The sequence below is a fragment of the Acomys russatus genome, chromosome 4 (genome assembly GCF_903995435.1).
Source record: "Acomys russatus chromosome 4, mAcoRus1.1, whole genome shotgun sequence".
In the NCBI taxonomy this organism is placed as follows: domain Eukaryota; kingdom Metazoa; phylum Chordata; class Mammalia; order Rodentia; family Muridae; genus Acomys; species Acomys russatus.
In genome coordinates, this window is record NC_067140.1 from 49,238,058 (window position 1) to 49,262,557 (window position 24,500).

Sequence of the window (24,500 nt, forward strand, 5' to 3'; positions counted from 1 at the left end):
TCAGGTTAAATATACTGTCCTCTCCTCCAGATTTGTTTTCATGACCCCACATAGGAGGCTATTTTCATAAGAATCTCTAAGAATTCTGCTCATTTCTTTTGGCAACACCCTTTCACCTTAAGCAACAGGCAGTCTGGTGTCTCGTGTTACAGAGGTAGCTCACGTGACAAGATGCACTGCCACGAGGAGAGAGGGAATTCTCTAGAAACTGCACCTGCTGTAGTGCCTACCCTAGCCCGTTGATCATGAGAAGCTCCTCTTCTTTGCCCATCCTGACGCTAAGCAGGGATCGAATCTGGCCCAGGGCAGCTAGCAGGTTGATGGTGTCGCTCACGGAGGCCTGGCTGATGGTGTAGGTCTTCCTCAGAGCTTGTAACAACTCCCCAATGCTGTCATACTGTCTCCGGAGAAGGTTAAACATCATCCTCACCAGCTCTGCATCCTGGATTTGGTTCTCCTGGGCCCAGCGGATCATTGTCTGTGAGACTAGTTCCTTCAATGTGGCTGGAAGGAGAATGGGAGAAACCACTAGCCAAGGGTGCCCCAGTGCAGAGAAAGCTAGGAGGTGCAGACCCTTTCTTCCAATATCAGACATATCAACAGCTGGTTCAGGTTAAAAGTTTCATTTTATTTTAAGGTTGAGAGATGGCGTGTATATAAGTATAATATATCATCAAGGCATAAACATATGCCACAGTAAAAATATCATAATTATATACTAAAAATGCTATTCTCATTTGATTAATGAAAGTCAAATAATAAATAAGACTCTGTCTTTGCCTTTAGGGAGCTCATAAGCCAGTTCTTTACATTTTAATTTTGTATTACATTGTATTATACTATGCTACCATGGAGGCACTATGTGCAAGTACCATGAGACAGAGTATGGGGTGACTATTCTGGAAGGTGTGAAAGCAAAATATTGGCCTGCGATTCTTTAGAGTAAAGCAAATGAAACACTGATATTTATCATCATAATTACTGTCTCTAAGTATCCTTTAGAAGGGACTAAGTAGAGCTAACAGGCCTAACAAGCTAACAAGGATCATAAAAAGATATTTTGGATGATATGAACATAAGATATATTTGGAGAAGAACTGAATTGGACTGAGAGGACATTCTCAAGTTTGAAGGCTTGGATGCTGGACATCTAACCATCATGCATGGAAATGGCTTCTTTGTACTGAACATTTGCAAGAGCCAGACGGTGCTATCTCATGAACTACTTCCACAAGCATGGAGAGAATGAAACCACCATGGCCTTGAATTCAGGAGTTATAGGGGTTTACAGCCACTTTCACAAAATACATGAGAAATCAGCTAAAATGAGACCAGATAAGGGCCTTGTGATGGATGGACGACATGGCCCTGATCACTGCTGACTGGCTTTGTACTAGCAAGATATTATAGGCAAAGGGCTGATCTGTGTGAAAGTAGAGCGTGCTGGAACAGCTGGTTAGGCAGTTCTCACTCCTCTCATCACATATGCAGGTCCAGGAGATTCCAAAACAAGGGAGAGAAACACTGCTTGAAAACCATAATTGTGTCAAATCTCACACTGCCATCATTTTCCTGGAATGTGTGTATGGTACCATATCCTTCATTCAGGCCATGTGATAAAACTAGAGCTAAGGAGACGATGGGGGTCACTGAGTCCGCCAGTGAAAGGACTAGGAGTACACTCAGAGGGGTGCTTTCCATAGTCTGTCATTCCCAATAGTTAAGTTTTTTATACCACATCACTATACAGAGCAGATGTCTGCTCCACATCCACTCTTGGCTCTACCATAGGCTATAAAAATAGAGCTTAGTCACCAAAGCTCTAAAAGCTCTAGATGAGAAGGATTAATTTAGCTTACTGCTGTGTCTATCAACCTGTGGGTGTTTCAGGTTCAGGCAGGAGACATAAGCTGAAACATTTTTTAAAAAAAGGATACACAGGCTAGAGAGAAGCACAGTTAAAGGATCTTGCTGACCCTAACTGAAGGCTCAGGTATAGAAAGATTGTAAGAGCCTCAGGTTCAGGATACCTGTTGCTAAACAGTGTCTGCTAGGCACAAGAGCAAAAACATAACCATGAAATCTCAACAACATGGGTGCCTGGAATAAGACCAGAATAACCACACCACCAGTTGACATGTTAATGTGGACATTCCACACGGTCCTACCCTTCCACGAAGAGCTTCAGGTGCTCAATGTCTGTTGAGGGAGGGAGAATTAAGTTTCTCAGGAATGAATTCCTGCATAGATGTCCAACCCCAAGTGTGGCCATATACACGTATATACGAGCAAAATGTACCTATGAGCAACACTAAATTGAATTAGTAGTGTGTGTGTGTGTGTGTGTGTGTGTGTGTGTGTGTGTGTGTGTGTGTAAAGTAATAATAAATAAAGAAGAGACCATTTAGAGAGAAGGCCTAGGAAGAGTTTGAAGTGGGAGAGAGTGAGTGATGTAGATAAGTATTCATGTATGAAGTGATCAAAAACTTTTAAAAGTCTTGCTTAATATGGACTTATGACATATATATTAACACCTGCATCTTCTTGGGGGACAAGCTATCAATGGGCTGTATTGGACTTTTCTCAACAAACTATTTCTCTGTTGAGTCATTGGCAAAAGAGGTCTCACAGAACTCCCCTCCCTGCAACATTACTGACTATTACCAAAGCTGTTAGTTATCTTCCATAACCCAATGGAAAGTCCCTATTACTGAAGACACAATACTTAGTCATCAAATATGGGTAAATCAAGCTGGGGCCTAACTAGTACTTCCATTCCTACTGACTAGCATTAATGGCACTGGAAGGAACTTTGCACACCCCCAGAGGGGAAAAGTTACCATCAATATCAGCTACAAACCCCAAGGCTTGTCTGCAAGATATCCTGGTGCAATAGGGGCACAAGTGTTAAGTGAATCATCAGCCATTTAAAAAAAATGGATTTGAGACACACTCTATGAGATAGAACCCATACCTAACACTGTTGAAGTGTCCAAGAACGTGAGACTAGATAGGTCATGGGCCTAGGGGAAAACCTATGTGTAGGGGTCACCTTTTCCAATCCTACTTTATTTGGGGCTCTTTAAATGCTTATACCTTCCTTACAACCCACCACCTACCCTAGATAGGAGAGAAAGGAGGTTTATGGCAACAGGAGAAGTAGACATTTTTGAATTTATTTTCTGGGAGTGATTCCCCTGGCATAGTCAGCAGGATTTCAGCAGACCAACAATTCAACCAAAGTTGCTGCTGGAACCTGGAACAGCAGCCAGAACCCAGAGCCCTGAAGCATTCTCTGGAGCAGTCTCTCTAGGAGTGCCTCAAAATGGAGCATTGAACAGACCCAAAGAGCCCCAGCCTCCTGTTTTGGGCTCATATGTATATATATACATATCCTCTCAGAGCCTGTACTAGGATGTGTTTCAGCTGGCAAAAACCAAGCCCTTCCCACCACCAAGAAGTGGTTGGACTTCGAAGTGGATAAACATCACCTGATCTCTCACCAGTCTGTTCCCTATCCCATACTTGGGATCAAAACAAAAGAGGTTTACATCTCCTACACCTATACTCTCATTCTACTAAGGAAAAACAGCAATGAAATGCCTCCTAATCATGTTTCGCTATACACATAGATCAGTGCTCTGCTCAACCCTCGTCAGAGAGGCTTCTTCCTGCAGTATCTGGTGCCTAATAAAGATGTCCACAACTGAAAAAGGAACAAACTGTAAGAGACTTTGAAGCACTCAGCCTTATATGGAATTTTTTTTTAGTCAAACCCCTCTAGAGATCTTATGTGGCTTAGAGATCTATGTGGGAGAGGAGGCAGAAAGCTTGTAAGGCCAGAGATGATAGATGACTCAAAGAAAACAGCATCTTTCAGACACAACAGCGGTGGTGATACACACATAAACTCACAGAGACTATAACAACACTCATAAGACCTGCACAAGTTCAAACCAGATAAAACCCCAGCATTGAGAAGCGAAGTAGACACATAGTCCCACCCATAACCACCAAAGTTTTTGCAATTAATACCTGCTGGGAAAGAGAAAACCACTTTTCTTCAATGGCTGTCATTTGCAATATCAACCATATCCCAGGACAGGCCTCATTCTCAGAGAGTAGTTGGTCAATACAAAATGGACTTTGTGTGTGCATGTGTGTGTGTGTGCATGTGCATGTGTGTGTGTGCATGTGCATGTGTGTGTGTGTGCATGTGCATCTACGTGTGTGTGTGTGTTTTGTCTTACTGATTCTTTTCTTTCTTTCAGTTGTTTGTCTGGTTTTCATCTTTTGGTTTTTGTTGTTTTCCTTTGAGAGAAAGAACATGAAGCTGGGAGGGGAGGGAGAGAATGACGATCTGGAAGGAGTTAAAGGAGGAGAAAGAATATGATAAAGATATATTGTATAATTTTTAACTAAAAAAAGAACCTGTTCTCTCAGGTGCAGCTGTTTCTATTTCTCCTAGTTAAGATGGTAAGAACAAAGGGAATATATAAAAATACAGAAATTTTCCCACCTGATACAAGTTTTATAGTCCTGTAAATATTACTTCTTTTAAAGCACACAGTCTGACATGAAAGAACTGTAGTTCTCACTAAAAATGGCCAGATCCTTCACAGAAATAACACACAGTATCAGAGTTCTAGGCATATGGGAGAAGCCATGAACAAGTAGAATCACTCATCAGCTTGAGGCTACTTCTTCTGCAATAGGAAGTTTACAGAGTCATGAAACCAAATAACTATCAGTGTTCCCTTAACCTGGCTTTATCTCTTTGAGGTGCTGATCATGGAGTCCAAGAGACTCCCTAAACTATATAAGCTATTGCAGTTGTCTTTGGTCACCTTCAAGAACTTGAAGTTAGACCCTATTGGTGAAGAACCACACACTTTAGAGTTGGAACTTGGAGGAATGAAGGTCAAGCTGACTCCATGAAGACTAGTTCTTATGGTAATAGAAGGTGCTATGCAAGCTGCCAACGGAGAAAAACAATCAATGGTCCTACTCAGCTCTAAAGCCTGTGATCCGTAACAATGACCAACACAACAAGATAACTCATAGGGTACAATAATGACACTTATATTTTAGTGTTAGCCAACATCCATGTACCAGTAATTGGACTTAAGTTCACTCAATAGAAGGTAACTCATGTTTGGTACTATAAACAAGGGCAGCTACTCATGGCTGGTGAGGTTATGGACCCTAGAGGAAAGCCTATTACTCCCACTTTGGTTAATAGTATAATTTCTAAATACATTCTAAATATTTATCTTTATTCCTATAGATAAATGTTGTTCTTACCCTTCATCAAAGAAGATCCTTCTTGTAGTAGATGCACACTGTCACAGAGGTCCACAACTGGTCAAAATACATAGAACACTGACTGTGGGGTGCCCAGCCCTAACTGATACATCTATAACAGAACCTCTACATCTAAGGATCAGGAAGCATTGCAGAAGAGGGAACAGAAAGATTGCAAGAGACAGAGGATAAGGATATCTGCTGCTAAATAGTGTCATTTATATATGACATGGAAGCTACACCCATGAACTCTCAACAATTATGGTTGTCTAAACAAGATCTGAGTGATGACAATATCACATGGATTGCGGCAGGTTCATGGAGCTCCACCACTAGATGAAGCACTACGGGTAATTAATGGCTATGGAGAGAGGGAGAATCTTCAATCCCAAGAAGACAGCCTTAGACACAAATACATACAAGAAACACTAAAGGAACTCAGCATGTTGCATTAACATATACATATATAAGTGAATAATAATGTGATAATAATAATAATAGTAATAATGATGATGATGATGATGATGATGATGATGATGATGTCATAAATTTGAGAGGGAATGGGGGTCCCAGGAGGAACTTGAGATGAAAAAGGGAGAAGTAGAAATGATATAAATATATAACTCATGCACAAAATTCTTACAACAATAAAAACTATATTACAAAGAAACATGTTTTCTGTAATGTGTTATGTCCTCTGCATGTCTGTATAAATGAAAATTACAATAATCATTTCATTAAAATGCCTGGAACATACTTATAAACATTAACAATTAATAATATGTAAATAATTGCAGTTGTGAAAAATGTAATCTGCAGATTAGGGGCCTCAGTATTCTTTAGACAGTTTGGAAGGTCATAACAATTCAAAAATATTATTTTCTGTTTTAATTGTATTGACATTGGCACTGATGGTAGAGAAGAAATGATAGGCAAAAGTGCTGGTGCCTTAGAACAAAGAAGTCTGCAAGATTCAACCATAGTCCTTAATGTCACTTGCCTGGGAAAACATCCAGTTAAACACTGGAATGTCTTGAATGAAGAAGAATATTACCAATAAAATTCTCAAGATAATATCATAATATAAACACAATGGTTATAAACATAAAGCTGCACACCAACTGTCAGTGCTTTTTCTTAAGGAAAAATGTTAGCTGTGATTGAGTTACCAGCTAAACTATCCTCTTGTCTGATGGAATGCCATTTTAATTAGAAGGAAAACAAGCTGTGGCTAATTGGCCATAGATAACTGATATTTTCTCCAAAAAGAAAGAAATAAGTTTTTAAATTTAAATAATAGTATTTATTGCCAATAAATAAACTTGGATTTCAAGTGAAATCTAAAATTCTGGCAAACACTTATCTGCCACTGTGAGCTTTGACAACTTCTCAACAGTTAAAGATCCCCTGATTAAATTATTGATATTAGCAAATGTGATTTGAAAATATTTTATTAAGAACTGTGTCAACAGTTGGTAACTCTGTATTATTCCAAGAAATAATGATTTCCATAGAAAAATTCATGAAGCTACAAAAAAAATAGTAGTGCCAACAAACAAGCAAGCTATGCCAGTGAACTTTTTTTTTCAGTTGAGAAATTTTTATGCTGTGTTTTGATTTTATTTACCCTCTCCTCTACCTCTTCCTAGATCCACCCTTCCCATTCTTACCTACTCAATGTTGTGTTCTTTCTTTCCTTAAAATTAAAACTCATTAAGACCAATTTTATGCTGCCAATGTAGTCTTGGATGTGTGGTCTTCCATTAGTTTGTGGTTACCTACCAGGGGCTACCCTCTTAAGGAAAATTGGCTTCCTCTTATAGCAGCTGTCAATTATGTAATAAAGCATAAAACTGATTTGTTTAAATTTCCTTATACCAACTAACTTTTTAGAGCCTACTATTTATTCACTTATTAGGAAATATTCTACACAACTGTGCCAATGAGCTACAGAATTATTAGTCCTCTCCCAACTACACTTCTATTTGAGGCTGTTTTTTCCCCACTTTTGGCAAATATTAGAATACAGATGCCTTTCAGATAATAAATTTATGAAAAGATAAAAGTATATAGTTCTTTAGCTTTTTTCAAAACAAAATGTAGGGTTTTAAATGGAAATATGTTAAGTATATAACTTACATTCTAATTGTTTTAAGTGAATTAGAGATATTATAAAATGTTACACTTTTAATTTCTAAGTAAGTAAATACGGATAGATATCAACAGCCTAGACTAGAACTGTACGAGACCCTATGTAATGCCTGGGAATGTAAATAATCCCTAAGACTAAAAACTTTGACTTTCGCAAAGGCAGTCCCTAGAAAGCAAAGCTCACTCTCCAGCTTGGGTGAACCGCACTCTACCAGGCTGTGTGATCCTGGTCAGTGAGCTGAGGCCTTCATCTAGAAAGCCACAGTGTAAGGACGTTTCTCTGCTAGCTTCTAGGTGGACTAAAGGTGAATGTGTGAGAGTAAGAGTCCCTGTATTGAGAAATAGAGTGAAGATTAAGGAATCCTTGTTGTGAAAATTGAGTCCTGGATGTTAAGGGCTCTGACCATCATCCACAGGGCACTAAAGTGCTCCTTGTTAGCTTGAAGGGCTTCAAAAATTTCCCCCTTAATTTGGGCTAAGTTTGGGCTTAAGCTGATGTGGGGTACATGAAGAATGGGCAGGCTGCAGACAACTTAATTCTTCAGCTTAACTCTATCAATGCAGACAGTCTCAGTAGTTACAGAGGCCATGGCCATAAGCTGCAAGAGTTTCAGTGTAGCACCAGTGAGTTTCCAGGAACTAGGATATATATCATGGACATGTTTCTGCCTGTCATTGACTGAAAACCAAATGACTTCCTGTTGTGTCACTTCTAAATTAGCTTCTTAATCAAAAGCTATGTAATGGGGATTTTCTAGGTGCCCAAGACTGAATTAAATGCTTTTATGAAACTATTTTAGAACAGCATTATTGCCCATAGGACACTAGTTGAGGAAACATATATCTAAGGTATTTGGTCTAGTCAAATTGGCTTCTAAATATTTATGTTTATACCTATAAACCTGGGCTGCTACAAGAAACCTCCTTTTGCAGTGGGCAGCAGTTAATGCAGAGATGAAGAGACTAAGTGCTCAGGGCTAAGTGGGCATTTTTATTAACTATCCTGCCTCCCACCACGCTTCAGGAAATGTCATGGAAGAGAGGGATATAATGATTGGAAGAGCTAGAGGCATGGTGGGAGCTCCAGACATCAGATTCCTCTCTACTTCAGCAGGGGCTGGTAAGTGCACCTGACGGTTCAGTTTGTGGAACTTTTAGAAAGTGAAAATATTTATGTCAAGAAGAGAGGAATGGAGGAACAGAGAAATATTTGTAACTAAGAAGCCTATGTGTTGTGATGAGCAAAATAAAGCAAACTGTCAAGTAAAACATGAAGGGAAATGAATTGTGTACTATGATTTCCCTGATGAGATTACTATTAACATTCTAATGCATTTGATTTTTGCAATTAGTATAATTATAGATAGGCAATTTTCTCAAATATATTCTCAAATATATGCCACATTTAAAATAGCAAAATGGCAAGATGCTGAATACACTGTATTGCTTAGAAAGACTTGATTACCAGGGAACATCTTAGGAGATAATGAGTTGTTTACTACCTGGCTTTTGGACTACCCATATATTTTACACACACACACACACACACACACACACACACACACACACACACACACACACACACACACACACACACACACACACACAGACAAAACAACAAAAAAAGCAGGAGAGTTTTTTCCCATTAGTGGACCCATTTAGGAGTGTCAGATTCAGTTGTTTACTGGTCCGTACCAGTCATTTCATCATTTCATAACCTGCTTCTTTGACTTTAGAACTCTAAGCTGGCCACATATGACCCTTAAAGGAAAACTTCCTAGTCATCTACCATTGTCACAATATTTCTCCTTTAAGTAGTCAAATGACCAGCTTCCAGTGCCAACTGCCAGAAAAGAAGGGTCATTTGCTCTCACAGCGCAGGTTTCCATGTTAAGGCTGCAGGAGTCTGGAATTTTCAAACATTTCTCCAGATATATCTCTTCTTTTCTCTCTAAATTTAGATCACAGGCCAAAGGGTCATCATTTGACAAACTACACGCTCATTATCAAAGGGTAAATGTTGGCCACTGGCAAAGCAAACACCTGTATTGTTACATTTCTGTGAGTATTCTTAAATCTGGGTCAGCTTAGAAGAAAAAAATTCCAATTACATTGAGGAGAAGGAATAAACAAAACTGTACTGTACTTAGGTTAAACGCAGAAAGTGCTTTATATGCATTTTAATGATGTGTATCTATTTTAAATTCCATGGAATTGAAAGTCAGCCTGTGGTATGCTGTAGACAGTCAGAGGCATGAACAGGCGTAGATTATTTCCAAGGGAAAGATGTCCATTTGTATTTTAATGAGAGGGAGAAAGAAAGGGTATGGATTTGGTTAGGTAGGGAAGTGGAGAAGAACTATGAGGAACCAAGGGAAGGGAAACCATAATCAAAATATATTGTATGAAAAGAAAGTGTTTTCAATTAAAAAAAAAAAAAAAAGAATAGTTAGGAGTTGATTTCAGTGCTCATCAACAGCCCCTGTTAGGCACCCCCAGCTTGAAAGGCTGTGGTGCTGATGGTGGTAGTGATTGTGGTTTTGAACTTTGCTTTCTTCTTTCCTGTTGTCCCTAGATTGAAGGATGGATCCCTAACTGCTAAGAGATGTCCATGTCCCAGTCTACAGAGGTTGCATTACCTTATACAGAAAAAGGGACTCTGCAGCTATGACCACGTGAACCACTCTGAGACAAAGAGATTACTGTGGATGACTTGGGGATTCATTTCATTAAAGAGTCTTTGAGAGAAGAGGTAAGAGAGTCAGAAGAGAATGACAGAGGCAGGGATCTTACTGGAGCTGTTCACTACCTGAAGAAGGCAGTGATCCTCTAGAAGATGGAAAAGGCAACAACTGACCTTCCAGAGATGCAATCCAGCTCAGTCACTTCAGAGTGACCTCTGAAGCTGTAAGATGATAAGTTTGTGCTGTTTGTGGTGGCAGTAGGTTAATGGTAACTTGCTACAGAAGCAATTAGGAAGCTGTGTACTGTGACTAATTCTAGGTCTTGGTAGAAGATTTTTTAAAAACCCATTTTTTTTTTAGGACAAGACTCCATCAGATTGTTGACAAAGCTGAGGTCTCTATCCAACTGGTCCAGAGCTTAAGGCCAAGCTAGAATTAATACTAAGCACAGAGAGTACCCACTGTAGAGATGCTGTGGACTGATGAACCACACACAGAGATCATACACAATGTTTGCTAGGTCTTCCATGCAGCCTGCTCTGCCTCTTCCTCTGAAAGTCAAGGGCTATTACCACGGGTATCGCCACTGAGACCAACCACTGAGTATGTGCTGATGCTGCAGATGATAGGAACCACGCACACCACTATGCGGAACTCACCTGGCTCTTCTGTCTTAATAGCATTCCTGGCTCAGGCAAGGTCCCTCTCTACTTTGTGGGTCATATTCCTCAAGGACCCAACTTTATTTCAAACAAAGGTTCTATGAACTTGAATCAACCAAAATCTCCCATTTTCTAGGTCACATTGGCTGGTGCATCACGGATTGGCTTATGACTAACTTTTGCAACCAGTCGAAGGTGTTCTCAGGACCCTTGATTAGAAGGTCACGACAAGCTGTCTTGCTTATCCTTTTGACCCAATAGAGAATGGACTTAAGGCCCAGACTGTAGCTGCCATCCCAGTGCTGGTCTAAAAACAAAGCTGGAATAAGTGGACCGTGGAAAGAATGAGCATAGCGATTGGCTCAGTTCACCCCAGTGGATGGCTCCATCTCTAACCCTACAGTAATGTCCTTCAGTGTGGCTCTTCACTGGCTGCTCTCCTGAAATTGAGTCTTTTGTTTCTTGTTTGCTAAAAGCATTGGCCTGATAAACAGGGAAAAGAAGTTTGTTTGGCCTATGCTCTGTACACCTGATACAGAAGCCAAGGTGGATACAGAGTTCTAGCCTCCAGAACACTAAACTCAGCACTATTTTATCATATCCTTCTTTGTGGTGACATTTTTAAGAATTCTGGAATTTTTGACAAATACAAATAGCCAAGATCACTATGAATGTAACATTTATAGAACTCATGATTGTCACATGGTTCTCCCTGCTGTAGGTAGTTTATTTCATACATGCATAATAAAATAAATGTATATGAAAAATACACAGAATTATTTTAATAATGTTTTTGTTTTAATCCCAGGTGTGGGATATGGGGCTGCCTTTGACTGTCTGCATCAGCTGACTATGATTTGCCTTGTGCTCTAGCAGAGGCATGTTTTTGTTAGCTGCAGATTGTTTTTGTTTGGAATGCTGGGATCTTTTCAGAGATTATATAAGGGTATATAAATGTTAGGGCCTTGAGAAGCATTGCTGGTCATTGGTGGTGGTGGGGGGAGGGGATTGGTTGCAGTTTGTTAGTAGTCCTGCTCAAAGAAAAAACACAAACAAATTAGATTCAAGGATCTCTCTCTCTCTCTCTCCCTCTCTCTCCTATCCCTCTTTCTTTCTTACCTAGTAATAGGGGGTGATATGGGCAGGGGAATAAAGGGTGGGAAAAAGAAAACCCTCAAAGTAGCAAAGATCAGCTATGCTTCTTTGTTACTTTCCATTTAGATACAAAAAGAGCAAACACAAAGAGGCTAAGAACTTACCGAACATTACAGTTGGTAAATGGTGGTGCCCCAGGTTGCTAGAATCTCCTCCTTATCCTTTATCACCCCAAGCTCCTTACCTTCATAACACTCAATAAAATAGTTATTTTTATTAGAATCTTAAACTTGTATTATGCCTGCTGTCTAGACACTCTCTTGATAAGTCATGAAATAGATTCAGATGTAAAATCCTAAAACCTATAAAGCTTTAGTTCTTTTCCTGACACTTTTGGTCAAATTACTTTCTCAGAGCCTCAATTTCTTTACCGATAAAATAAAATCAGCCTATAAAATTCCTCTTGAAGATTGCACTGGGCACGGCCAGCTGTGTGTCCTCAGACAAGTCATCCACTTCTCTGGGTCTCTGCCTGCTGCTTCTGAGTGTATGTCTATGTGCTGTGCTGTGCTCTTGAAGGAGTGACAGTAATTTATTCAAGCGGCAAATGAAAGACCGTGGCTTCACTGGGCTAAATGGGTAAGCAGCAAGAGTTTTACTACTACATTTAGTGTCCAATTTCAATGTTATTCTGCTTGCTTTTCCTACAAGTAAAACTTGAGATTGAAGAAATAAAACAAACTCTCAAAATTCTAGCAGCTCCTGATGGCAGTAAGTGCCATTATCAAAGCGTCAGTGCATACCATTAATCACCTAGATGGAGATGGGCTCTGGGAACTGCATGGCTTTGTGATGCTGTTCTGACTGCCAGCAGAGAGGAAGCCGCCAGAGGTCACATGACATGGTCACACCTTCCCCATTCCACTACCAAGGTTTACTGGAGGAAGGGACTCATATCCTGGGTTCTCTCTGTCCTGGAGCCTCTTCAGGTCAAGCTTACAAAATGGTCAGTAACTAAAGCTTAGCAGTGGAGAAAGACAGGGAAAGTTAAATCCATGATCTTCAGGGACTTAACTTTAGGCAAACTCATCAGGACAATGTCTTCGGGCTTCCCCTAATGTTTCTCTAGCTCAAGACCTACAGTTCGGACCAATTTGCCTTATTTAGCAAGAACACAGGCGTTATGGGGTGTCACTGAGAATGACATTTTAAGCTGGTCTGAAATGAAAGCAGAAGCCTGTAACGATGCTGGAACATTGTTCTCAGGTCACAAGTGAACTACTGACGTTCATGTGTGTTAGTCTCCCACAAAGAGCATCCACTGGTGTCATGAGACCAGCTGAGGGCTCACAGCATCAACACATGCTCTGGCTCTCCATGTGCTTTTGGGATGTACCTGTTTTTGTCTGTTCTGGCTTCTCTAGCCTAAGAATAGGGCAAGACTTTCAACTCCTTGCCAGTTATCACATTTCTCACGGCAATGATTATAGCCACAGCGTACTAGCACTTCCTATGTGGTCAGCAATGTGTTGTTAAGTCCTCCATCTGAATTAGCATTCACTCCTCACAAACATCATGTAAGAACAGAAAAGACAAGATGTGGCAGTGACCAAATTTCCCCATCGTTATGGCCTTACTAGCCTCATCCTTACTTTACTTTTACTTTTTGTTTAAGAACGTTTCAATTTACTGAACAGAAGTGGTTTCTCATAAATAGCGGGTTTGCTAAGGCACCCAAGGGAGTGAGAGCTAAGTATGGAATGTGGAGGGTTTTGACAGACCGTGGACCCCACAACTGAGTCACACTGGTCTGGCTGCCTTGAAGCCTAGATTTCAGGACAGACTGTGCACAGTCAATCTGGCTGCTGTGCTTATCTGCTAAGTCTCTCTAAATTTCCTTTCTTCTGTTTTCTTGTGTGTCTATGTGTGCTTGTGTGCATGTATGAGTTTGTATGGAGGAGTATGTGTGTGCATGAGAGTGCATGCATGTATGTAGGCATGTCTGTGGAGTCCAGAAGTCAACCTTGTTTCTTGAGACAGGGTCTCTTACTGGCTTGGAGCTAATCAAGGAGGCTAGCATGACTGGACAGATGGCACTGCAGCTCAGCCTGTCTCTGCCTCACCAGAGATAAGATTATCTGTATACATTATCACACCAGCAATTTCCCAAGGGATCTAGGGATCAATTTCAAGTCTTTGGCCTCCTACATGGCTTTCTACCTTGGGCAAAGCCTCGTATATACATGGGTAGAAACAAGTGTGCTCACCTTCACCCTGCTTTCCTCACTACCTGGACACTTCTTCAGGGTCAGAAGCAGCCCTACAACGCCACCAGTGAAACTGAACTGTAGCATCCCAGCCGGATTCTGCTCCATGGCTCCCTGGGGTCTCATCCATCATAAGGAGATAATTAGCCTGTTGTTTTTCAAATCAGTCATCCAGCCTCATAATCACTTTCTCAAATTGTACAGGCAATTACATGACTGATGATACTATGACAGAGAAAAGAGCACAGGAGGGACACAAAGTGCATGCTGATTTGACTGGGGGAAGGGAAGTGAATGAGAATGCCCCCCCCCCAGAGGCTCAAGTGTTTGAATGTTTGGTCTTTGGTTGGCGGGAGGGATTAAGTATGGGCTTGTTGGGGGAAGGTGTGCCACTAGGAGTAGGCTTTGAGGTTTCAAAAGCTCATGCCAGACCCAGTCTAGCTCTCTCTGTTTCCAACTTGCCGATCAGGACATAAGCTTTTGGTACCGCTGAAGCACCATGCCAGCTGCCTGCTACCATTCTCCTGCCATGATGGCAGGGGACTCAGCCTCTGAAACAGTAAGCCAGCCCCCAATTAAATGCTCCCTTTTAAAGGTTGCCCAGTGTTGATGACTCTTCCCAGCCACAGAACAGTGACTAAGACACCTGAAATCAAGATGAAGCTGAGGCAGAACTACAAGTGGGCAACTTGAACCCATCATGTTTACTCAGGCCTAAATACCTGATGTGTAAAATGGGAAGCAGGCAGTCACTGCACTTAGTTGCTTTTTGGGAGGAAAAAAAAATCAAGAACGGTGACATATGAAATATCTAGGACATATGTAGTATCTAGGTAAAAGGACTTATTCAGGATATGTAAGAGTTCTTATCTCCCAAGACTTTCTTCTTCACCTTTAAAACACAGATCACCAAAATAGAGGGTCCACCATTGCTCACATGAGTCCCAGATGACCTGGTACATACGTGTGGCTGTAACATACCCTAAGGAGCCAATACAGCGAGTTCTGACCCTGCATCCTTCTCATAGCTATGCTTCTCTGGCTGTCCTTTGCCATCCCCTTTCCCCTTCTTGGACTTTTGTGATTACTCTGGCTCCAATGGTCCCTATGTCTCGATTGAAGCTTAGTTGACCAGCATCTTTAATCCTATGTGTAGCCAGCATTTTTCTTTCCCATTCAGCATCACATTTGTACATTCCATATTTCTACCTGGTCTTTCCTATCATTTGAGGCATCATACTGGCTGCCACACTGTCCTTATTCAGGTTACATCACCCAAAATGCTTCTGTCTCCATGGCATGATGTCTTCTTGCATCAGGGATCCGTGAAATCCTTAATGTTGGAGATTGGTCCAATGTATTTGGGTGCTAATTGCTGGCTAGCAAGATCTTGTTACTGCCCTGAGCCTTGCTTCCCTGATTGGCTGAATAAATATACCTGTCCATGGAAGAAGGAAGGGGCAGAGGGAAGGGTCCTTGGGCTTTGGACAGAGAGACTCTTGAGAGAGGAGAGACAGGACAAAGGAAGAGGAAGGAAGAGATAGGATTTCATGGGATAGGAATAGAGCCACGTGGCCCAGAGAAGGGACTCTGAAATTCCACATGGAAAGAGATAGAGAACATTAGCAAGTATTTTGGGATTCTGGATGGGAGTTAGCCCAGAAAGAAATCATTAGAAGCAGATGGAATGGGATGGAGACTGGGAGTTATTGGAGGATGGCTTAGAAGGTAGCAACTACCTTGCCTCAGGTAAAGGCTGGTTCTAAAATAAATCAGGTGCCTGTGTTTTCATTGATTGATAGCAGGTTAGAAAATACCTCCATAATAATAATAATAATAATAATAATAATTAGCCTAATAATAAACATTTATTAGGCCATACTTATAAATTAACCACACCTTGATTGAGAGACTATTTCTCTTAGACAGATTTCACCGGTGCTCTAAACAGTGCCTGAAATATGGGTGGTAATCATCAAATTTATGAGGAGCCAAAACCAGTCAAAATTATACACTGTGCCGCACACATCGTAAAACATTTGCTTTTACTATATATAAGTAATATTAATATACTAAATAATTTAATTCTTATAGTGGCCCAGTATTTAATCGCTTTTCAGTTTACAGGCAGGAAAACTGAGGCATAGAGCCGTCAATACATTTAACCTTATAGAAAGGGCAGAGCAAGAATTTAAGACTAGGTTGCCCAACTCTAGAGCCTTGTATGTTAGAACCACTTCACTACTGCTGAGCAAACTAATGATTTCGTTTTTAAGAAACATGGTGCGGGAGACATAGGTCAGTGGTTAAGAGCACTGGCTGCTCTTCCAGAGGATCCAGGTTCAATTCCCAGCAACACATGGCAGCTCACAACTGTCTGTAACTCCAGTTCCATAGGATCCAACACCCTCAGACAAGCTGGCAAAATAGCAATGCATATGAAATAAAAATAAATTAACAAAAGGAACTTTCACAGTCACTGCTCACAGGGGATATAAAGCTTTTTACATAAACTCCACTCACAGGGATACCAATGTCTTAGATCCATGCCATAGCTCTATGGGTTGGATAAGTTATTTGTCTTTACTTCAGTTTAGTTATAAAATAAGAATAAGATTGTGTGCTGTGCACTGTTATTGTGAGAAGCGATAGTATTCACAGAGGTAATGTGGGCACCACATACACGTTAAACCTTTCATCTCTGCAATTCCAGTGCCAAGCCTTACACAACAAATGAGAACACTGTGCTGATTAACTTTGTTTTACTAGCAATTTTTAAAAAAAACTTTGGATATATGCCTTTATTTTTAATTAATTAATTATTTTTTTATTTTTTAATTTGCCCACTTTACATCTTGCTTGTAGCCCTCTCCATCATCACTTCCAGGTCTCACCATCTCTCCCTTAACTCTCCTCCCCACTTCCCTAGTCCTCAGAAAGGGGGAGCCCTCCTCCCCCATCATCTGACCTCAGCCTATCAAGTCTCATCTGGACTACCTGTATCCTCTTCCGCTGTGGCAGTTCTTCCAGGAGCAGTGTTTAATCACATCCTGTTCAGTCCGGTAGAATCCCGCCCCCCTAACTGCTGTCATGCCTGGATTCAGCTGCGTCTTGGCTGTCTTCTGGCACTTTCTAAGTAGTGGTCTTAACAAAATGCCTTCCTTTCCTGTTTTTTTGTACTCATTCACACTCTTGCACTTTCCTAATCCCTCCTTGGGCCATGGAGCGTACTTTTTCTTGAATCCTATTATCGCAATCCAACCTCATTGCTGTTGGGGTTACCTATCCAGACCAATTCCATCTTTAGATTCAAGGCCTCACTTTTCCATGGTTGTGAGCCTTAGCAGAATGATTTGCAATGATAGATAAAAAAATTTTTTAGAGCAATGGAATGAATATAGGAGAGAAACCCCCACATTAAGATCCAGTAAGGAAAGGTGAATAAAAATCACATAAGGAGGGAAGTCATTTATATCCTATTGGAGTTTACATGATGTGCTGAGGAAGGAGGAAGAAGAAGAAGAGGAACAAGGTTAGAAGAAAGACCCCACAGATGGGAGCTTACTCTCTTCCTGCAGTCTCTGTCTGTCTCTGTCTCTTCCCTTTCTCTCTCTCTCTTTCTCTCTCTCTCTCTTTCTGTCCATCTGTTTTAAGGAACAGTGATTTGGAAAGAATTTAGATATTTTAGAAAAAAAAAATCTAACATCAGACTTACTTTCTAAAATTTCTAAATTCTAAATCCACAGAGCCACTTCCACGTCGTGATCTCACTTGGTATCCATTTGTGCCAGAGCCCAGGATTTACTCCGGTTGTAAAGAACACTTTCTCTGCCCAGGAGGATTCACAGAGAAGCTGTAGCATTCAACTGAAGAGAATTTTGGCCTAGAGCTGTTATACCATTCAGTGACAAGGCAGCTGCTTCCCCAAGTAACAGCTTTGGGACGTGGTGGGTTTGTAGTCATCCCTAGGGACTCTTTTAGTCTGGTCTTTGTGAGAGGAGTGGCAGAGGAAAGCAAGCATGTCTCAGGGATAAGAATGCCAGCTCAGCTCTGTGAGAGGGAGGTAGTGCTTGTGCAAACAGTTACAGGCTGAGAGAAGAAGGCAGTTCACCGCCTTCAGACAGAATCCCTGCTCTCCACTGCTGAATTAGTGTGGGCTAACACAGGTCTCTAATGTCAGCAGGGGGCCCTGTCTCCTTTGCTTGCATTGCTTGAGAGACTAAATATCCTTTGGGGGCATTTCTTCATATGGACAAAATGAGGAAAACCATCTCCCAGGGAGAAGGCAGAGGTACGTCACATTTCATCTGTAAAATCTAATAGCTGATTTTCATTTTTCTTAACTTTAGAATCCAAGAAAAACAGCCGCTTGATCTCTCCTGGAGAAATAACTCAGTTGCTACGGCTACACATTCATATTTAAGGAAATTCTGTTTTAACTGCAGCGTGCAGTCCAGTCTCGGCATGCAAGGGCTCTCTTACGAATGTGCTAGACAGAGACATAAAAACAAGAACTAGTATGAAGTTCATTATCCTATAGCTCTCTGATAATACTGTAATGGTTTTCCTTGATGCCATGGCTTGCAATTCATTTAAGCAAATCTCTTTGACATGGAGCTACTTAAGAGCATTCAAATGAGTTTCAGAACAGTGCTGTTCTCCCTTTCCTGAGACCATCTGACACGGTAAGTGCTCACAGAAGCAAATCTCAGGGAGGGGTTACTACCACCTTACTGATGACTTCCAGCCCAAATCTTTGGCATCATTGACTTTTTTTTTTTTTTTCCTGGCACCATTGACTTCTAAGTGTTAAAATTCTGAACACTGTTGTATTCTAACTTTCATCATAAGTGACCAGCAGTTATTAATCTGCTCAGATGTAGCAAACAGGATGCTACTATAGGAAAAGTAGATATTTAAACTGGAAGGGAAGTCACGGCTTCACGTGATTTAGTTGTCTCAGATTTGTGTTAGTCAGTCACCAGAAAAACTCCTGGACCCAATACAGATAGGAGCATCATCAAAGTGTATCTCTCAATTCTTTTGAGTACTATTTCCCTCAGATGAATAATGAAGTGAAGAAAGCTAACATCTGTTAGTAACTACAATGTGTGGAGGTAGTTCCACAACTGTCAATTCAATATAATCCCCTAAATTTTTATTATTTTTGTTAAGATAAATCATATAAGTAATGACATGGACAATTTGTCACTAACTTACAGGATTTTAAACCATTTTTACAATTGGTTGTACATTTAGAAGCATGTCTCCATATGGCTCAACCAAAACCAACTCTTTGGAGTTCCTACAATTTATCTTAAAATATCACTCCAGCCATGCTTCTGTAGTATTCCGTAGGGATCCACATAATACAATGAGTGCCGCTGAACTGATTGACTCTTTCCTTTATTCCTGGAATTGCAGACTGCTCAGGAACAAAACTGGGATGTCTCCTAAGTCCCCACATAGAGTGAGGCAGCATGGTGACCACTGGCAGTCCTAGGTGACAGGCCTGTCAGGTGTATATGTTCTATCCAAACAGACAGAACATGATCTGGCTGCTTTAGGGCTGAGGAGCAGTTGGGCAGAAAGTGATCCCTGGTGTTTGAACCTTATCTTCAGAGTATTGTTTCACAGAAGGAGCTGATGAATGTTTCCATTTGATTGACTCAATTCACATAACATGACATGGTCACTTTGTAGGAACCCTATCCATAACACACTGTCAAAAAAGCATCCACTTCAGAACCAACTCTTAACATGTGATTTGGGAGTTCTACGGGCCAGTACAAGATATTTGCAGTACTTATTTGGTGGCAACCTCAAAGAGAGTCTCTGTTCACTTTTTTCGGCTTGCTCTATAATCCACTTGGTTTGCCTTTATCAAAGCCAAAACCTTTCCATGGTTATAGGATAGGACTGACCAGGATCGCCAGGACCCTGTTACTATATACTCTCTCAGAGGCCTCAGAGCTTCCACGGATAAATGGGAATAATCTATTCCCCTCAGAGACATTCTGACAAAGATGAAAGGTTAATATGAAAGGGAATAAGATGTGTGAACCCCCAAAGTGGCATTTCTAGACACACCTATCATATCTTGACAGTCTGTTTCTCTAGTAGGTGATCTGAAAGTGTGTTCTAAGATAGATAGGAGCAGGGGGTAGGATAAAAGGAAATGACATTGAACCCAGGACATTTTTCTTCTTTAGACAAATGATAAATTTGCTAAATCTGTAGCAAGGAGCAGATTGATTGCATATAATATTCAGACGATCTGCTTCTTGAAATGTTAACACATTTAGAGATAGTCAAGCAAGTCAGTGCACTTCTTTCCATATGGGTCAAAATGGTTGATGTTACCTACTGTGTAAAGAGGAGAGGAGTGAACTGGGACAGTACTTGACATCCTTAAAAGACAGGCCAAAGACTGCAGGCTATTATAATATCAATGCCATAGTAAAGAAAAAAAAGATACCTATTATTTGCTTTACAAGTCCTACTTTACTATTGTTTAATTGCTTTGGTTGGAAGAATTTTCCTTGTTAAGTAAGTGTAGTCAGAAGTCATGGATATCAACAACACTTAAAGGTTGAAAGAAAGATCAGAATCCACACAGGAATTTCTAAGTAGACAGACAATAAGAGCACACACCAAACAACTGATCTTTCAGGTTTTAGAAAAGTTCAAACGTGAATTCTTTGAATCACAGGAAAGGCAGAGAAAACAAAAACAAATAAAAATCCAAAACAAAATGTAACACTGACTATGTACAAACATAGACAACACAATGCCCATGTATTTACTTGAGAGTTAAACTGCTCCACATCTCATAGCATTTATGATTGAACCAGTTATCTTGATTAAGTCTCAGGGGAGCACAGGGTTCAGAGCAGAGTGACTGAAAGGCAGCATCACTTACTAGGATACTGTTCCTCTTCCTCTGCTGGCTGCTCTTTTTCTGGCTTGGGTGGGCCCTTGATTTTATACACCAAAGCACGCAGCTTTCCTGTCCAGGAAGTGTCTTCCTCCTCCTCTTCCTCTTCCTCCAAGGGAACCCCTAGCAAGCCACAGAACATAGTGCAAACCCAAGTAGTACATTAAGTGTTAGGAAAAGCAGAAAAAACAAATTCCCATCCTTCTGAAACATTTTCAAGAGATTCAGGCAGCCTCCCAGGAACATTTATCTACATTATGCCTTTCTAATAGTTGCTAGAATATATGATTTTCTGTGTCCCAGACATCAAATAAATTTAATCCCAAGGCTTTACTTTTTCTAGCCTATGTTAAAAAGGGCTCTAGAGTCTCTGGAAATACATTAACATTTATTATTTCAAATGAAAAGCTCAGATTTAATAGAATATTGTTCAATTTGCCTACATACAAGAATCATAAATGCCATGATCCACTCAAAAATCAGAAAATATGCATCAAAGTAGAGATCAATGGCTTAGAGTCCTTCAGGGACGATATTGACATCCACTTAAAATTTAAAATAGCTAAAAAGAAAAGGTATCAAAGTCTTGGTTTGACCGGGGAAAAGATGGCAATGGCATTACTATAAGTAAACTGCATGAGGTGCAGAATTCGTCTTCTTCGCACTTTTTTTTTTTTTCTTCCAGAGACCTTCCAATTTCCTCTCTGTATCCTCACAAAGATTCTTCTAGGTAAAGGTTTTCAGTCTTCCAGTCTGCCAGGGACCCTTCCTGTATCTCTGCTGACATATGTAGTTTGAACAATTGGTACCATAAGGTCAGAGAGAAGAGCAACTTTTCAACCCCTCACTGGCATGCTAATAACGATAGCTGGTGGCTCTAGCCCATCTCTCAGCAGCTCACCACAGTGGACCAGAAGGTCCTCGTGGAAGTCATAGAGCTCCTCCCGGATCTCCTCTGGGCAGGGGCAGTTCTCTCCCAGGTGAAAGTTGAGGAGCATGTTGATCTGTGAAGGCAAAAGAGGAATGGCTAGGTGGTCTCTGTGTCAGCCATGGGAGCACAGATCGTGCCTTAGACACAAGACAGTCTTTGAATTTTTTTATTTAAAAGTTTTTGGAAGGTTGGGGAAAAATAAAAGTGGACAGCATATAAAAACAGCTTTTTTTTTTCTTATACTAGAGGCTGTTTATTAACTACACAGAATTTGGAAAATATGTAAAGTAGAAAATTCCCACCACCCGAGGAGAGTTCTGTAATAATATCTAAGTAAATTTATTTCAGACTTTATTCACACAAGTTCAGATCAACTCTCTACATGAAGTTTCTTAAAATCCATTTTTTTGCTTACTTTTTCCCTTTTTTTTTTTTTTAAACCATGAGTTTAAAATGAGTGCAATGTATTTACTTCACTCTATGGATGGATAAAAATTTATGTAAAATTAACTTTCTGTTATAATATCGGTTGTTTCTATTTTTATTAGTTTTTTTTGTGAGCGCCTGCTCTGTGTGTGTGTGTGTGTGTGTGTGTGTGTGTGTGTGTGTGTGTGTGTACAGAATATACAGCTAGTCCAAACGTCAAGGAGTGAAGAACCCATTATCTTCTAGGATGTTCCCTAGCATGCGCATGTGCACATGGAGGTCAGAAGACAGCCTCAGAGATTGTTCCTGCCTTCCAGCTTATTTGAGACAAGGTCTTTGTTTTATTGGTTTTCACTTCACACAGCAGGCTAGCTGGTTCATGAACTTCCAGGAATTCGCCTGTCTCCATTTCGCTTTTCTCCACATGAGCACCGGGATGACAGATGCTCACAGTAAGATCAACTTTTATGAGAGCTATAGGGATTCAAAGTTGGACTTTCATACTTGTGTAGGAAGTGCTTTTACACACCAGCCCGTCTCCCTGCTTATTTCTGTTTTACTTATGAACAAAGTTGCTCTGAACATTTTATGTACTTTTGCTAACATGTCCGATCATTTTCTTATAATAAACTAGAAGCAAAATGAATGGAGGAATGCACATTTTAATGGCTTGTGATATGAATTGCAAATTGCTTCCCAGAAGTCTAACAACAATTTGCATTATTCCAAATTTATATAAGTGTGTGTTACTTTGCCATCTCTATTACAGTAATGAGAGCTTAACACATTTTAAGTATTTTCCAGTTATATGGGTAAAGAATGTCATATCCCTGCTGCTTTAATTTGCATTTAATTGGTGAGGTTTCTACAAGTAAGTCTAGTTTTATTTCATATTTTATAAATTTTTCTCCTCATGCTCTTCCTCTATTTTTTTTCTAGCAGGTAATTATCCATTTGAAAATTAGTTGGTAGAGTGCTTTGGCACATTTTTCAACTTAAACATTTTATAATATATACTCAACAGAATTTTGGAGTTTTAGTTATTTATAATATATGCTCAGTAGGCTTCTTGAGTTTCAGTTATTTATAATATATGTTCAATATGTTTTTAGAGTTTTAGTTAGCTTTTAATTTAAAAAAATTTTTTAATTAATTTATTCTTGTTACATCTCAATGGTTATCCCATCCCTTGTATCCTCCCATTCTTCCCTCCTTCCCATTTTCCCACTATTCCCCTCCCCTATGACTGTTCCTGAGGGGGATTATCTCTCCCTGTATATGCTTATAGGGTATCAAGTCTCTTCTTGGCAATCTGCTGTCCTTCCTTTGAGTGCCACCAGGTCTCCCCCTCCAGGGGACATGGTCAAATGTGAGGCACCAGAGTACGTGAAAAAGTCATATCCCACTCTCCACTCAACTGTGGAGAATGTTCTGACCGTTGGCTAGATCTGGGTAGGGGCTTAAAGTTTACCGCCTGTATTGTCCTTGGCTGGTGCCTTAGTTTGAGCGGGACCTCTGGGCCCAAATCTGCCTATCATAATGTTCTACTTGTAGGTTTCTAGGACCCTCTGGATCCTTCTACTTTGCTATTTTCCCATGCTTCTCTCATTTAGAGTCCCAATAGGATGTCCTCCCCTCTGTCCCAGTTTCCTGGTAAGTGAAGGCTTTCGTGGGACATGCCCCTTGGGCTAGTATGCAGATATAAGTGAGTATATACCATTTGAGTCTTTCTGCTTCTGGGTTAACTCACTCTAGCTTTTAATTTTATGTACAGGATCTTCATTTAGGTTTTGGTGTTGAGATATAGACTTATGTCCTATATTTACTCTGGAATTGTTTGTTTTTATTATTATGTTTTAGTGTTCTCACCATGTAGTATTCTTTTTTAATATATTTTATTAATTTATTCATATTACATCTCAATTGTTATTCCATCCCTTGTATCCTCCCATTCCTCCCTCCCTCCCATTTTTCCTTTACTCCCCTTCCCTACGACAGTGACTGAGGGGGACTTCCTCCCCCTGTATATGTTCATAGGGTATC

General features: G+C 40.3%; 1 protein-coding gene across 1 annotated transcript in view; it reads right to left on the reverse strand.

Moving 5' to 3' along the window:
* Ryr3 (ryanodine receptor 3) overlaps positions 1 to 24,500 on the reverse strand; it is a 532,014-nt gene that overhangs the window by 162,009 nt on the left and 345,505 nt on the right. The window contains 3 exon segments of the mRNA XM_051144331.1: positions 231 to 504; positions 21,086 to 21,223; positions 22,002 to 22,104. Coding sequence (XP_051000288.1) covers positions 231 to 504; positions 21,086 to 21,223; positions 22,002 to 22,104 — 515 coding nt within the window.